Raw genomic sequence first — 15283 nt, 5'->3', positions numbered from 1 at the left:
AAACAAGGCTGTTTAGCTGAGACAAGGAAGGTCTCGTGGGGCACTTATCCAGAGGAGTGTGGTCTGGCAGAAGATCTTGGAGGTCACAGTCGACTTTTGTAGGAAACCAGACATTAATTGATGCCAGTGGAAATAGGTAAGAGATGAATATGAAAGAGCAAAATTTCATTGGAAGTTCAAAAGGGTTTGGAGACTATAGGGGATAAAAGGCATGAATAAATCCAAGATGATGATAAGATTTTTAGACTGAGTGGTTGGATCTATCTTATACTTGCTGCTTGTTACATACCAGTAAGATGGTGGAGAACCATTTGCAACGTTTGACACTGAAAGAAAAGGAAGAGCCAATTTATGTTCATGTGTATTTCTCAATCTTTTCACACATGAAATTTTGTATTAATAGAGCACACCAGGGTAAACTAAAAGGAAATTGAGGGCAGCTGTATAAAACTTGGTGGAAAATTAATTACATTTTATAGTATGTAAGCATGAAGACACATGAAGTTTTAGGGAAATAATTTAAATATAAAATTTCCAAATAAAATCTATTCAATTTTTTAATGAGAAACTCGAGTTATCTCCATAAGATGATTTTGTACAAGGAAAGGCTACATTTTCTGATCAAAATTCTAAACTTTGGGTACTTAACTTCTTGATAGTCATCATTGAAGAGAAACTTTGCACAAGTAGCTAATAAAAATCTAAAATCATTGCTTTGCAATCATTGAAAATACAGCAACCCTTGAAATTACAATACATTGAAAAAATCCAACAGCTCTGCTTTCATTGACAAAAGTAACCTTTAATTTTTTTGTGATAACTTGGATGTTTTAAAATCCAGTTAAATATTTTTATGTCCACTGTTTCAAAACACAAATGATGCTCTTATTTGCAGAACGTGCATGTGTTTGGGGGCAGTTGCTATGCAGATAGCTGGGGCACCCCATAGAAGACACACTGGTAACCCGTGGACAAAGTTAACAGATCTAAGACAAAGGTACTAGCCACTGACTTCAGCTGTACCCATGAAGAGACTGATGGTTCTTTCCACTCTCTCGTCACCCCCAACATGCCACACCGAGGCCATGCCAGTAAACATGCTCTGCAGCTGACCATCCAGGTGTGTGTTTAGTGGTTCCGTGCTCTGCTCAGTGGGTTTCCAGGTGGTGGGGCTCCTTCTTGGCTCTGTTCAGTGCACTGGGATGGAGCATCAAGTTCTGATGCTACTCTTCTGGTTTTCTCGATTGCAGCCCTCTGGGCATGCTGTCAGAGGATGCTCCACCACCCAGGATGCTCCCAGGATGCTCGCAACCAGAAGCAACCTGCACTGATGTTCTTGCACAGATCTTGCCATGCCCCTGAAGAGATAAATTTTTTGTGGGACAGTTGTAATCCATTCCCAACGCATTAATATGCCAATGCACAACCACAGCAAAGCTCTGTAATGCAATTTTGCTTTGTTCCTTGCGTCACTGCTATGGGATTTCTTGGGATAGCCACTACTGCCAGAACAAGGACATATTCTGCAGAATGACATTCACTAGAATTGTGCAAATCACCTTCGACCATGCCCTGAGAGTGAATCACAGGGGACCATGATGGGCCAGTCATTGATAGTAAATATAAGATTTGATTGAAAAGTATCTCCTGTATCTCCTGCCAGAGAATACTGTTAGGGGTATTTTTGTTTTGTTTTTGTTTTAGGTCTTAAGTTAATCTTTTAGCAAATAAATGTCTTGTGATCTCTTCATATTAGTTAGGGGTTTTGGGTCACAGAAGTGGACTCTGGCTAAATTAATGAAAGAATGAGAGAGGGAGAGAGGGAGAGAGACAGAGACAGAGAGAAGAATTTATTTGAAAGGATATGGGACGTGCCAAGAAACAAAACTAAACAAAACAACAAAGGAGAAAAGCCAGACTTCTGAAAGGAAGGAAACAAGGGCAGTTTGAGAATTGAAAGACCAACATTAATTGCTGTTCTCTCTCCTGCTGCTGTGGATCAACACCAAGAACTTTCTGTCTCAGTATGTCTCCCCTCAAGTTTCAAGTTCCTGGGAATAGAGCCTAGGAACTCCAGAGGGGGCTGAATACCTTCAGTACAGGCAGAGCCCTGACTGTGGGGAGTGGGATGGTCCATCAGGAAAATTCAAGAAATTGACTCAAGAAGAAGGAACAATGGATCTTGGACAAACAGAAACAACAGATGTCTGCTTCACCATTTTAACTCCATTTTTCGGTGAGGAAACTGAGTCCCTGAGGTAAAATGTTCTCCACAGCCTCACAGTTAGTCAAGGATGAGGCCAGAACTGTAACATCATTTTACCATCTTCCGGAACTTTTCTCATTCCTGTATTTTTCCTCCTTCACACATCTGCATATTCAGTTCTTTTAAACCTCTCTCTCTTAGAAAAATGAAATAAAAGCTTACATTGTCTTCTCGAAATGCTATGAAGTGAGCTGATTTCTGGGAAACACATTACTAAATTAAATACACCTTTTTATGATCTTAAAGATAAATGTCAGACAAATATCCTGAGGATGAATAGTTGCCGGGAAGCTGAACAAGAGTTTGTATTTGGCTGTGGGCAACCAAAACCAATACGTAGGAAAGCTACTTCTTTCTTATCTCAGGAGTTTGACAGTGTTAATGATGATGTCAAATGCATTTTCAGGCTTATTTTTTCCAGGTTATTTGTGCTGTGAAATACACTGTCTTGTGAAATGTCAGAGTGCTGTTTTTTCAGTGGGTGCCGTTTTTCATTTGAATGCACTGGAACAGGATTTCCACAGAAAATATTCAAGTTCTGTGAGGCACATTAAATTGTTTTTAATGCCACTATTATTATGAGGACCTGCAGCTAGCATACCTGAAGCAACATTCCACATACAAGTTCTGTCCTTGGCCTAAAGGTGGATTTACATGGTGAAGGTGGGATGGAGAATATTTTTTACTTCAGGAATGTCCTCTAGGAGCCTCAATGCCATAAGTGGCTTGAATGTCAACTCCTCCCAAGGTCTTCTTTGGTCACCATACTTAAGTTTCTCATGGTAATTACAACTGCATCCTAATGGTTTCTTCAGTAGTATATATCACAGGATATAATTATATGTTTGTTAAGAGAGGCAGTATGTGCAGCCTTTAAGATCACAAAGCTGTAGCAACCCACTGGGTTCAAAATCTCAGCTCCACTGATTATAGTAATCATACTTGTTGCACTTGCATAATCATAACTAACCTCTTCAACTCTCAATTTCTTTTACTGAAGACATATGACACAGTGGTACCCAGTTTTAAGGATGTTGTGAGAATTAAATGAGGTAACATGTGAAAAGCATTTTTAACAGTGCTTTGTCAGCAGTGAGCATCATGTGTTTTCTATTCCTATGACTAGTGTAATATCTGTGTCTCTCCCCTCTCCACCTGTATTTGACTGTGAGCTCTGTGAAGGCAGGTATCATATCTATTTTCTCCTGTGAGTATCCAGAAAGAAAAATGCCTCCTGCATAGTGGGGGAATTAATCAATATTTGTAGGCTGAATGGATGAATGTATGAATGGATGGACCAATTTGACAATTTACCAACTGCTTTCACATATATTGTCACATTTGAGCTATAGAACATTGCTGTTAGTTGGTACCAACAGTTTTCTCATTTTATAGATTAGGAAACCGAAGCTGAGAGCTATTAAGTGACTTGCTCAAGAGAAGATTTCAAACATAACAAATCAGGTTTTCTGACTCCAAATCTCATTCTCCTTTGGTTCAACTATTTATTTATTTATTTTCCATCTCTGAATCTTGTCTAGAAGATTTTTCTATAAAATAAGGAAAAAATTTGCCCTGTTTACTGCATCGTTTTGAGCATCAAAAGTTTAAGTAGGTAAAACGCATCAACTGTTACCCCAATGTAAGGCATTATTACTGTGTTTAGCATTTGAGGTATTGCATAAAGTAGCTTGATTGTTTTTTGAAATGATTTTAGATGGGAAAGAGAATGTTTTAAAAGAAGGAAAGAAGAAGGAAAGAGAATCTGGGCAAGGGAGGGATAAAGAATTTGCAATAGCAATTGGTTTTGAATTCAGAAGCATTTCCTGATCCCTGACCATGTGGTCAGGTCAAGCTGGTCAAACTACCTAGAGAGGAAAGGAGAGTACCTTTCTTATGTCTCAATACTTTCTTGAAGTTTGAGGTGTGGTCAGCATGCATCTCTGATATTTTATCACATATTTTCAGCTCCTGGCCAATGAAATTAAGGAGCTATAGTTTTAGACTTATGTTTCACTTTCCCTTCATATATAAATGCTGAGTTTCCAGGATGATAAATTCAGGAATGTTCTAACTTGGTTTTTACATCTACCAGGAACTGTAAATTCTGTTTGGATACTAAGAAAATGGAAAAAAACAATACTCACACACAGTAACTTTGGTAGTAGTGAGAAGTATAGCTGATCGATAACACGATAATAAACAGAATCAACTAACAATTCTTGAACATTTAGCATGTGGAAGAAGCTATGTTACATGATTTTATATGCATCATGTAATTTAACTGAGTCATTCATTTCTTTAACAAATATTTACTGAACATCTGCTATTTTCCAGGAACAGTTCCAGTAGCCAGACACATAATGATAATGAAATGCTTGACCTTATCGAGTTTACATTCTAGTGTGAGAGGAAGGCAATGAAAAAATTGGCCAATAAATACTTTATAAGCTAGTTATAGATAGATAAACTAGATAGTTTAGATAAACTAGATAGCTATAAGTTCTATGAAAAAACAGAAAATAATGTGTAAGAGTAGAGTAATGGAGGCCTGGGGTGATTAATTTAAGGTGCTTAGGTGGAGCGAGTGGTCAAAGAAACCTTCCCTGAGGAGTTTAAACTTGAGCAAAGGTATGAATGGAGCCAGAGCTTAAACCATGTGATGTTGGCAAAACAGCATTCCTGGACAAAGGAACGGTAAGTGTAAAGTCCCTGAGGCAGTGCAAAGCTAGAGTGGGACTGCCAGACCAATAAGGAACAAAGCAATGAGAATGAAGTCCATGAATCAGGCAGGGTCCTTGGGTAGGGCTTTGAGGAAGAGGTGGGGAGTTTGGATTTTCTCCTGAATGTAATGGAAAGCTCTTGGAGGGTTTGGGCAGAATGACACAATTAGATTTACCTGTCAAAAGATCATTCTGGCTGCTGTATAGGAAGTGGTTTGTAGGTTATAGGGGTAGCAAGGGTGGAAGCTGGTAGAACACTTAGGAGCCTATTGTGCCAGTCCAGGACGGAGATGGTGGTAGGTGTGGAGGGTGGAGGTTGGAGCCAGTAGTCAGCTTTGGAAGATGGCATAATTCTCTCCTGATTACCCACATTCTCTGAGTGAAATAAAAGTTGAAGTCATTAGCTGAAAATGTCAAGATTTGAAGAGACTGGAGAAGGTATGAGTTAGTTCTCAGAGAGTGAGAACGTGAACAGACTATGGAAAAATTACTAGGATTGTGAGGTAGTGGGGACTATTTGAAGTTTGTGGTCATGAGTCCAATGTGACACAAGACAACATGGTTGTGTGTTCTTCTCCATCCACCTTCAGTTATTCTGGTAAAGGCAGAGAACTGGGCTTAACTGGGGCTGGGATTTTGCCAGGTGAGTGTGGTGAACAAGGAGTGGGAACTGAGAGATTATACTGTTGGACTCTGAAACCTAAGCCTGGTAGAAGGTGAGGGCATGAGGTGGTAGTGGCAGTGGTAGATCAGAAACGTGCACATTGGTAGATCAGATTGTCCTGATGCTGCCAAAGATCTACTGGATTATGCAATGGACTATTTGTTTCCCCTCAAAATTCATATGTTGAAACCCTAACCTCCAAAGTGATGGTATTTGGAGGTGGGGGTCTTTGAGAGGTAATTAGATTTAGATGAGGTCATAAGGGTGGTGCCCTCATGATGGGATTAGTGCCCTCATAAGAAGAGACCAGAAAAGTAGCTCTCTTTTTCCTCCATGTGAGCATATAGCCAAAAAGAGAGTCCTCACCACAACCTGATTACACTGGCACCCTGAACTGGGACTTCCAGCTTCCAGAATGGTGAGGAACAAATGTCTGTTTTTTTTGCTACCCAGTCTATGTGTTTGTTTATTTGTTTGTTGGATAGAAGGCCAAGCTAAAGCTGGCAATTGAAGAAGTGAGTCGAAAGGTGAGGTAGGAATTGGCCCTCAGATGCTCGAAGTGGAGACTTTGAAGATATTGGAAATGACCAGGGGCATGTTATCATGGAAGTGGGTTACCTTAATTAGTATAATACAACGTTTTATATTTTCTGGGTTTTTTCTCCTCTGTATCCTTGGACTCTTCTGGGTTGCCAAAATAATCATAAAGTCGAGACAAGCCAAGAACATCACCAAAAAGTGAAGGACTTAATTTGTATTCTTAATGTCTGAGAAGTGCCTACTTTTACGGTTATGACTGTAGTACTGACGTGGTTCCGGGGGTGTGATGATGAGGTAACAGCACACCCTGGCTTTTGGGCTCAATGAGGATGCCCACACATCCGCCTCCATTAATGTCTCATCATTCCCAGACAGGCAATAGTGAATGTTTATCAGCAGGTGAGTCGGCATATCCTAGGGAGCCAGGGAGTCTCCTAGGCAGAGAGTCCTCAGTCGGGGAAGTCGTTCCTGGATAGCAGCCAGCTCTCAAAGAGTTCCCATCACGGCCTACTTTTCAGTATGCGATCCAAGTTTTAATTTCGCGCAGATAGAGGTCAGTTTTCGCGCTGTGGGTCAGCGCGCAAGATCCTGGCTTCTGCTCTCCAGCAATCCTGAAGTTAGAGTTCCTAGAGGGATCCAGGAGGCTTCCCAAGGGGGCGTGGGTGCCTAATCTCCTCAGCCTCGCTGCTGCAGAATCCAGGGGTGCGTCCCTCTTTTCCGATTCTTGACGTCAAGCCCCGACCGCCGCGAAGCCTCGCCAGGGCGCTGGAGAGCAGAGGGAGGGTGGCGGGGAGGGGAAGCCATTGCAGCAACAGCTTGGAGGAAGGAGCTGGACGTCTCCGCCGAGAAAAACCGGGGGTGGGAGCCAGAGTAGGGGAGGCAGAGGACCTGCTGTCTCTAGGAGCCTCTGGGTTGCTGCAAAGAGGGGCGGGGAGAGGCGGGGGCCCTGCCTGCACCGCGCTGGCTCCAGCGGTGCCCGCGGGGAATGTGACATCAGCGGCGCCGGGCGCTTGCGGCTGGAGGAGGCATCTCGCCTCGGCTGCGCTGTGCACACCTCGCCCCGGGGAAAACGCAGACCCGGGCAGGCGGCAGGGATGTCGGCGAAGGAGAGGCCAAAGGGCAAAGTGATCAAGGACAGCGTGACCCTCCTGCCCTGCTTTTATTTCGTGGAGGTGAGTTGGCCCAGCGCCTTGGCATAATGCAGATCCTCCGGGTGGCTCCGGAGCCAGTTCGGGTCCCGGACGGTGTTGGAGGCGCGGAGCCCGTGCCTGGGTGCGCGCTGCTGCCCCTAAATGCCCCACGCTCCCCCTTCCCCCAGGTTTCTCGGGAGCTCCCCCGAGTGTGTCTGTGAGTGCCCGCTAGCCAGGGGTGATTAACAGTAGCGATGCCACTGCTAGGTGGCCTGCAGACGGGAGATACCTGTGTGAGTGAGTGTGGGGCTAGTTCCCTGGCCCTCCTGGACCGCCTGGGTGCACAGCGTCATCAGTGGCCCAGAGGGGCCATGATACCGATATTTCGGGATTTGTGTCCTCAACCTGCGACTACGTATCTAGAACTCTGTGAGCTTCCTATAGGAATTCAAATACACACAGCCATGCCCAGGGTGTATGGGGGCTGGGGATGTTTACGTAGGATTAGGAATATTGATTTCTTTATTACACAAAAAACAAAACCAAAAGCCCTAACCCTATTAAAATTACTATGGTGCTCACATCAGCTTCTAAAATTGGGTCCACATCTCTAGGCATCAATTGGTTGGCCCTTTTCCATGGTTAACAAAAATCATCTGCATATACACAAATATATGTATACATATGTATATGTATGTATGTATAATATTTTTAAAATAAGTGACATCATCTGATTTTACATGATTTGTACGTGTGCATTTATTCTGTGCTGAGCAGTATTACAGATAAGCAGTTAACATGCAGATGTATTCATAAATGAACTGCTAACTTACCAAAATGCAGCATTTAAGAAGGAAAAATTTATGGGAGGGTTATAAAGATTGACAGGTACAGTGATTCCATGCACTGTGGTCCGTTGCATTAGGAAGACATTTTTAAGCAAGAGGTTTATTAAATCATAGGTAGAGAAGAGATGTATTGGATAGGTTTAGTGAAATCATATGGTTTTAAGCATAAAACTATATTCTGTGTAATTAGAGCCTGGATTGCATAGAGAATTATAAGACGGTTGCTGAATTATAAATATCCTTCTTTGGCTGTCTTTTCAGCCAAATATGGAGGTTTAGCACTTCCAAGTACAGAGAGTAGATTCTGTATTTGATGATTGTGAGGCTTATCTGTGTTGAGGGATAGTTACTGTCTTGAAACTTGGGAGAAGAGACATTGTCAGATTGTTTTTACAGACAGTAGTATATGTGCAAGTTTCTCTTAGGTCTCGCAAATTTTAAAAATGGTTTCAGTGTTAAGAAAGATGTACGTGATTTGCATAAGTCTCAGAGAAATGATGGGTGACTCCTTCATCCATGACCCATAGAAAAGAAGGAAAAAAATTGACCTGTTTATTTAAAGTAATTAATTGATTCATTTATTTTTGCCCTTCCTCTTTTCACAAGGGATTTTGAGGCCATGGTTTAGATAATTTTGTTGAAAGCTAATGAAGAGTTTTATCGAGAAAAAACATGTGGGCACAGAAGATTCCATGGTGAAAGGGGTAAAGGAATAGAGAGACAGGATCCCTGCCTTGAAGTTAAATCCTGTCAGGCCACTTGTCGCATTGCTAATCCACTGTGGTTTTGTCCAAAAGCACTTTCATTCACGTCTGGATCTATTACATCTGTCTAGGAGACATCAGTTAATTGCTGGCTTCTGCCTCCAGGACGGAGCACCTGAGGTCAGCTAGAAGCTGACCACATTTGGATTGCAGCTGTATGGCTTCGAGGAAAATACTTTCATGAAAGAGGACGCAAACCAGAGAATTAAGGATGTGCCTTAAAAGAATCTATGTGTGCACTTTTGAGGTACCTTTAACAGGAGTACATTATCTTTTAATCTAAAATTTTAAAAGTAAAAATGCCTCATAATGCATTTGAAATGTGTCTGTAGGAACAAACATCTCACAAATGTTAATTCTTTTCCATGAGTGGAAATAGCCCAAAATCATTACCTTCACTTTGACCCATTCAGATACCCTCTACAAATTCCTTAGCAGGGCAAGCTATAGAACAATTACTTGAGGACAGTTCATGGAGTTTCAATGCGCATTTATGACATTATGTCTTGGGGGGTAACAGATTTCAAAGGGAGAGCCACAGAAGTGGATTGCAAATGATCTCTCTGAAACTTAAATGCATGATGAACCTCTAAAGAGCCTCCAGAAAATGGGGGAAGACATTAGTACACCAATTATTTAAGGGGTTGACAGAATGCACTACTGAACTCCTTTGGAATGACTCATTTTGAGGCCAGTGAGAATGAGCTTTGTAGCTGCTTTGGAGGATGAATAAATATAGCATGAATTAGCATGTCAGTAAAGTGCTCTAGAGTAATGGCACTTTGCTTCCAACATAGTTTCCCCAGACCTTTGTAATTAAAATGGAAAAGTGAAACATGAGTGAATCTTTCATCACATATCAGCCCAAAGAACATATTTTAAGCCTTTTCTGTTACTTCAGACAATAATTTAAGGAACACAAAGAGGCAAAAAGGACCAGAATTTGAGGAGAAAATAGGACCTAAGAATTAAGTTAGGTTCCTACCATATACCATACAAAAATAAATTCTGGACAGACCAATGATTTAGATTTTTAAGAAACAGTTAAAAAACTAAATAATAATAATAACACAGAAGTATATTTTTAGATTTTACAGTGAGAAAGGTCTTTCTTAACATATTACCAAAGTCAGAAATAATACAGGAAAAGACTAACACATCTTTCTACCATCCCAAATAAAGTTTCTCTGTAACAGAAGATGCTCTCAAGAAAGTTTAGAGAAGAAAACAGTCTCTGGGTCTCAAGTCAGTGACACCATGGACAGTTTAAACTTTGCCTTTCTTCAAGCAGTTCAGGCTGTTTCAAATTGCTATTCATGATAGGCATGAAATATGAAGAAACTAACTAGGAAACCGAGGAGCAACTTTCATTCCAACCAGAGGAGGCTAAAATCAAGTTAGACTGAATTAAGGCAGAAAAACCTGGGCCTTACAGACAGATTGACCTGGTTCATATATCACCTATGCCACATACTACTTGGTTAATTCTGGCCAAGTTACTTCTCTCATCCTCAGTTTCTACATATGTAATAGAAATTATATGAAGTAATATAAATATATGTATTCATATATAATAGAAATTATAATAACCATATATCTTAGGCTATATTATGAGGTTAAAGCATGAAAGATACCATATATCATACCTGAGCTAGGCACTCAGGATGTATCAGTTTCTTTTGCATGGTGTCAGGGTATAGAGATTATATCCTATATATAGGCCAAGGTGTTCAGTCACTAAAATCAGGTAATCATGTCCCAGCTGACCACCAAACTTGATATTAAACAAACGTTAAGTTAATGGATAGAACTAATTTTTTCTTACATCTTTGGTTTATGCTGCCAATTGTTTATGCTGATAAAGGGGTTTATGGTTGACAGTAATTAAAAATATCAATATTACATGGTGATTTGAAAACACACCATGATTTCCAAGATGGTACCTCACTTTATAAACAAGCTTGACAATTCAGTTTTGCATTGTTCGATGTGGGAAAAGAAAAGTCAAATTATGAAAGGAACTCTCAAACAAGCATATTCAAAGCTTTATCAGGTTGAACAGAAAGCAAGTTAAAAGGAACATTCCACGGAAGAAAAGGTTTCTCTTGCCTTTAAAGTTCCAAAGCACTCTCCAAGTGACGGCTGTATCACTTACAGTGCAATTGCACCCGGCAGCACGCCTAGAAATAGTAAAAGGTCTTTCAGCTTACTAACCCAATATTAGACGTGAGAAGGCTGGTTGTCTGCGTGCCTAATGCATTTCCTTTATGACAAGCGTTACAACGGTCCCACCTGTGCTCAGACTCACAATTTCATTCTCATTAGTCATCCTGTTCCAAGATATGGGTTCACATTGACTCAGTATGTAATATAAACAAATGATAAATTACCCTTTAAACCAAAAAGATACAAGTTCTTAATAAATAAATGGGAAAAAGATTCTTCTCATTTAAACATTCTGCTTTATGGCATACATTTTTATTACTAATCTAATGTTTACTTTATGAAGGTAAAAGAGCAGTGTTTGACCTATATGCAAAGTATTTTTATAAAGCTATAGATGCAGATAGTTTGAAATTTCTTGTTTTTCATACACATACACACACGCACACGCACACACACGCACACACACACACACAGGCATGCACAAACACAGAGGGAGTAGGAATAGCCTCTCTCCACTGAGTGTAAAATAACTCTACCTGAAGTACTACAGATTCAAAATATTGTAAACACGACAGACTTGAAATTATACAGAAAGTTTTCACTAATTTGAATATTGTACTTAACAATGGATATATTTCAGGATTTTGTTCATGCAGGTTAATTACTACAGTTTAGGGTCAGTAAACTAGACATTGTGTTCAGGAGTAAAAGCCATCTTTTCTCTGTTACCATCCTGCCTGAAGAAGTTCAAAAAGCCTTTGTTTGAGCAAAGATAACCTGGTTAGTTCAGTCTGAACGTCATGCCTAGACGTTATGGAGTCTTGACAGACCTTAATATGTTTTTTATTTTTTTCCCCACTGGAAAGTGTCCACTGTATCTTAATTGTAGCAAACATTAATTCACAAGATTTCTGTTTTAGCTCAAGATCTATGTGAAAATTATATAACTCATATGATCTTGCTGGGAAATATAGCTAGCTGATTTCCTTTTACATAAACTTTAGCATCAGTAGGAAGCACAAAATGACAACATTTCTGCATTGCACGTACCAAAATAGTAGCTGTAGGTTTTTTCCCTTTTCTTAGATGGCATAGATAGTCCACTCAAAGAAGTAGTCCACCCACCAACAGAGATGAGCTGAAAAATCTTTCCTCCTCTTTTAGGGTCACGATGTGCAAAGTCCTTTGGTGAAAAACAAAAATGAAGTACAGATGATAATAGAGTCCTAAGTTTCACAGAGACTAAATGAGGACATTTCCACAAATACCGAGACCAAGTATTGAACATAGAACCCGCCGTTAAGGAATTCTATGCTATTCCTAGGCTCCCCCACTATCTTACTGTGTCTTCATGGATGAATCACTCATAGTAATCTTTGTCCTACTTTCCTCTAGTAGGAAAAAAATGGGTGCCTTCTACCAATCTCAAAGGGATATTAATAATAATGATAACAATAATAACAAGGAATAGTCAATTTCAAGCCTCCTTTATATGACAGACCCTGTATACATTATCTTTAATCCTGAGAACTGGATTATTTGTATTAAAGTAATATCGAGAAGGCATTATTATCCTTATTTTTTTATTTTTTATTTTTTTTGCGGTACGCGGGCCTCTCACTGCTGTGGCCTCTCCCGTTGCGGAGCACAGGCTCCAGACGCGCAGGCTCAGTGGCCATGGCTCACGGGCCCAGCTGCTCCGCGGCATGTGGGATCTTCCCGGACCGGGGCACGAACCCGTGTCCCCTGCATCGGCAGGCGGACTCTCAACCACTGTGCCACAAGGGAAGCCCTATCCTTCTTTCTTTAAATCAGCAAATTGTAACTCAAAGAGCTAAATATCTTTCTGGGGACACAGCACTTAAGTGAAGGAGCCACGATTTGGGTTCTTGTCCATGTCCATCTCCTCCTGCATTACCATTACCCGCACTCCACCTCACACATGACTCTAATGATAATGCTAAACTTAATGAGGGAGTGGGATGGGGAGACCTGTCTCGGCTGTGACCTGGCTAGCTTTGTGGTGTCTGAAGGCATGTATGTGGAAGATGCCTGTTGAGGTTCTTTTTGTCTGAGTTGTGGAATAGAGTTTTCTCTTCATTCAGCTACTGAACTTGGCTTTGTTAATGCTATCTCTCACCTAGAGTAACTGAAGTAATTCTAATATGGCTGTGTAGATGACACAATGACCGTCTACCTAAAACGCTGCTTCCTTTGGGAAAGCACAAATGGTACCCCTGAGGCTTCTGCAGAGGAAGACTGAACACGGAGCTCCGGGTAGAGTGAGAAGGAAGAGTTGGAACGGAAAGAAAATTTAGAAAAGTAGACTGTGTATGTCTATGAGAATGATAGAGCATGGAGGAAAGAATTCCTAAGAGAATAGAAACAGAGAAAGGCCAGGCCAAGGAGGATTAGGAGAAAAAGCATGAGAAAAATAGAAGATAGGAGTGAAGGGCATGTGAGGGTAATGGGCATCTGTGAGTAAGCCATGGAGATTCCTTTAGGCATTTGAGTTGTCTTAAGTTAGCTTGTTAAATAAAAAGCATTTAGTGCACAGTTGTTACTGTTTACTTTAGGAATGTGTTACGAATATTATCACAATGATTTCCTCCTAGTATGTGTATACATCACAGGCTATTTCTCATGCAAGCTCTCAACAACAACAACAAAAAGTGAGGAAATGTCTTATTACAGAATTGTCTAATAAAATCATGTACTCCCAGAACATTTGGTTTGATTCTCCTATCACAGCGTTGGTTTGATTCTCCAATCACAAATGAGAAAACTGTGGCTTGACAAGGTTAACTGAGTTACCTAAAAACACACTATGGTTAGTATCAGACAAGAATAGAGCCTGTCCCCCAACTTCTAGTGCTCGTTTCTAATTATACTATTTGTAGAATTCCTTACATTAGAGGGTTTCCCCCTGGATTAAAACGCAATACAGGTCATTCTAATCCTACACATGAACAAACTGTGCCAGCTGTTTGAAAGTTCCATCTAAGTACCTTTATGTATTTCATAATACCACATTGCATTAAACATGTTAAAGCAATTACGAATGGATCTTCTGCTTTTCTAAATTGTTAGGCTCTTTGAAAAGCATGGTTACAGCTAAAAATCATAAAATTGGACGTGGTATTTTTCTTTCTCACTGCCCGACTGTCTACCTATAATTTCACAATTACTTCTCTGGACATGAGGTCTCTGACAGGCAGTAAAGGAAAGTGGAAACATTGGAAGGAGTGAGGATACAATTTACAACATCAGTAACAAAATAACTGAATTTTCTTTTACAGTTTAATGTAATTTTTTCATATACATTGATTCATTTGATCCTTTAAAGACAACTGAGGAGTAGATATTAACTCTGTTTTACAAATTAAGTAACTGAGACTCATGAAGGTCCAAGAACTTGCCTAAAACCCAAGCAGTGCTCTTCTCCCCTGTGGGCCACAAGGAGAAAAATGTTTGTATTTAAACTGTGAAATGTCTAATTATGAATCTCTCAGCTTTCTTTGGTTTCTTCTAGAATTAATTAGCTGAGACATGTACTTCCAGATTACTATGGAATGGAGTCATTTCCTCACAGTGGAGTGGATTTTGGAATGTGAAAGCCAAGGACAGAAATGCTAATTTTGACACAATTAATGTTGAGTTGTTTTTCCTGTCAGTAATTAGGCACTGAATCAATTGCCTCTTAGGTCCATCACTGTTTGGTTGTTTTTAATCACAAAACATTTACGTTAATCAACATAAAGGAGGATAACTGCTTTCTTATTTGCTATCATAAGATGGCTTCTGTACATTCTTCTAAAACTGACATTAGACCATTGAGGTATAAATTAAAGAGAAGGGGAAATACAGGTATTTAAAATCAATGTGTGTTCAGGAAAAGGAAAACAATGTATCAGTACATTTAGTGGACTGTTGTTGGGGAGTGAGAATCATGGAAATATGTGTGGATATGTTGTCTACAACTTAATGTCCTCACCAAAGCCTGTGCTGTAGGATTGCCTTAGCGGTTAAATCGCCATTTAATAAAGTTCTAATCATGCTTCAGAAACTGGGCCTTCATGGAGAGTCTAAAAGAGAAGAATCTTATATTAAATACACTCTAAAAAGGGGTGCCAAAGTAAAATACCAGGGTGTATTCTGTTTGTACTTCCATGAAAATTCATT

The 15283-nt window shown here is 40.2% G+C and overlaps 1 protein-coding gene and 1 long non-coding RNA gene across 3 annotated transcripts in view; one reads left to right on the top strand and one right to left on the bottom strand.

Moving 5' to 3' along the window:
- Positions 1 to 6998: 6998 nt before the first annotated feature.
- PLPPR4 (phospholipid phosphatase related 4) overlaps positions 6999 to 15283 on the top strand; it is a 39194-nt gene continuing 30909 nt past the window's right edge. The window contains exons 1-2 of one of the 2 annotated variants that reach the window (XM_033433486.2): positions 7228 to 7365; positions 9007 to 9182. In XM_033433486.2, coding sequence (XP_033289377.1) covers positions 9147 to 9182 — 36 coding nt within the window. In that variant the 5' untranslated portion in view covers positions 7228 to 7365; positions 9007 to 9146. Of the gene's footprint in view, positions 7366 to 9006; positions 9183 to 15283 lie in introns of both variants that reach the window. The other variant, XM_004263068.3, reaches the window with a different exon arrangement.
- The window catches only part of LOC117202455 (uncharacterized), a 134676-nt gene continuing 129231 nt past the window's right edge, over positions 9839 to 15283 (bottom strand). Inside the window, exons 4-5 of the long non-coding RNA XR_004484801.2 lie at positions 12152 to 12284; positions 9839 to 11115 (exon numbers count right to left, since the gene is read on the bottom strand). This is a non-coding gene — a long non-coding RNA (uncharacterized LOC117202455). The remainder of the gene's footprint in view (positions 11116 to 12151; positions 12285 to 15283) is intronic.

This window comes from Orcinus orca, chromosome 1, assembly GCF_937001465.1.
Source record: "Orcinus orca chromosome 1, mOrcOrc1.1, whole genome shotgun sequence".
Taxonomy (NCBI): domain Eukaryota; kingdom Metazoa; phylum Chordata; class Mammalia; order Artiodactyla; family Delphinidae; genus Orcinus; species Orcinus orca.
The sequence above is the reverse complement of the archived record's forward strand: the minus strand, read 5'-3'. Positions and strand labels throughout refer to the sequence as shown.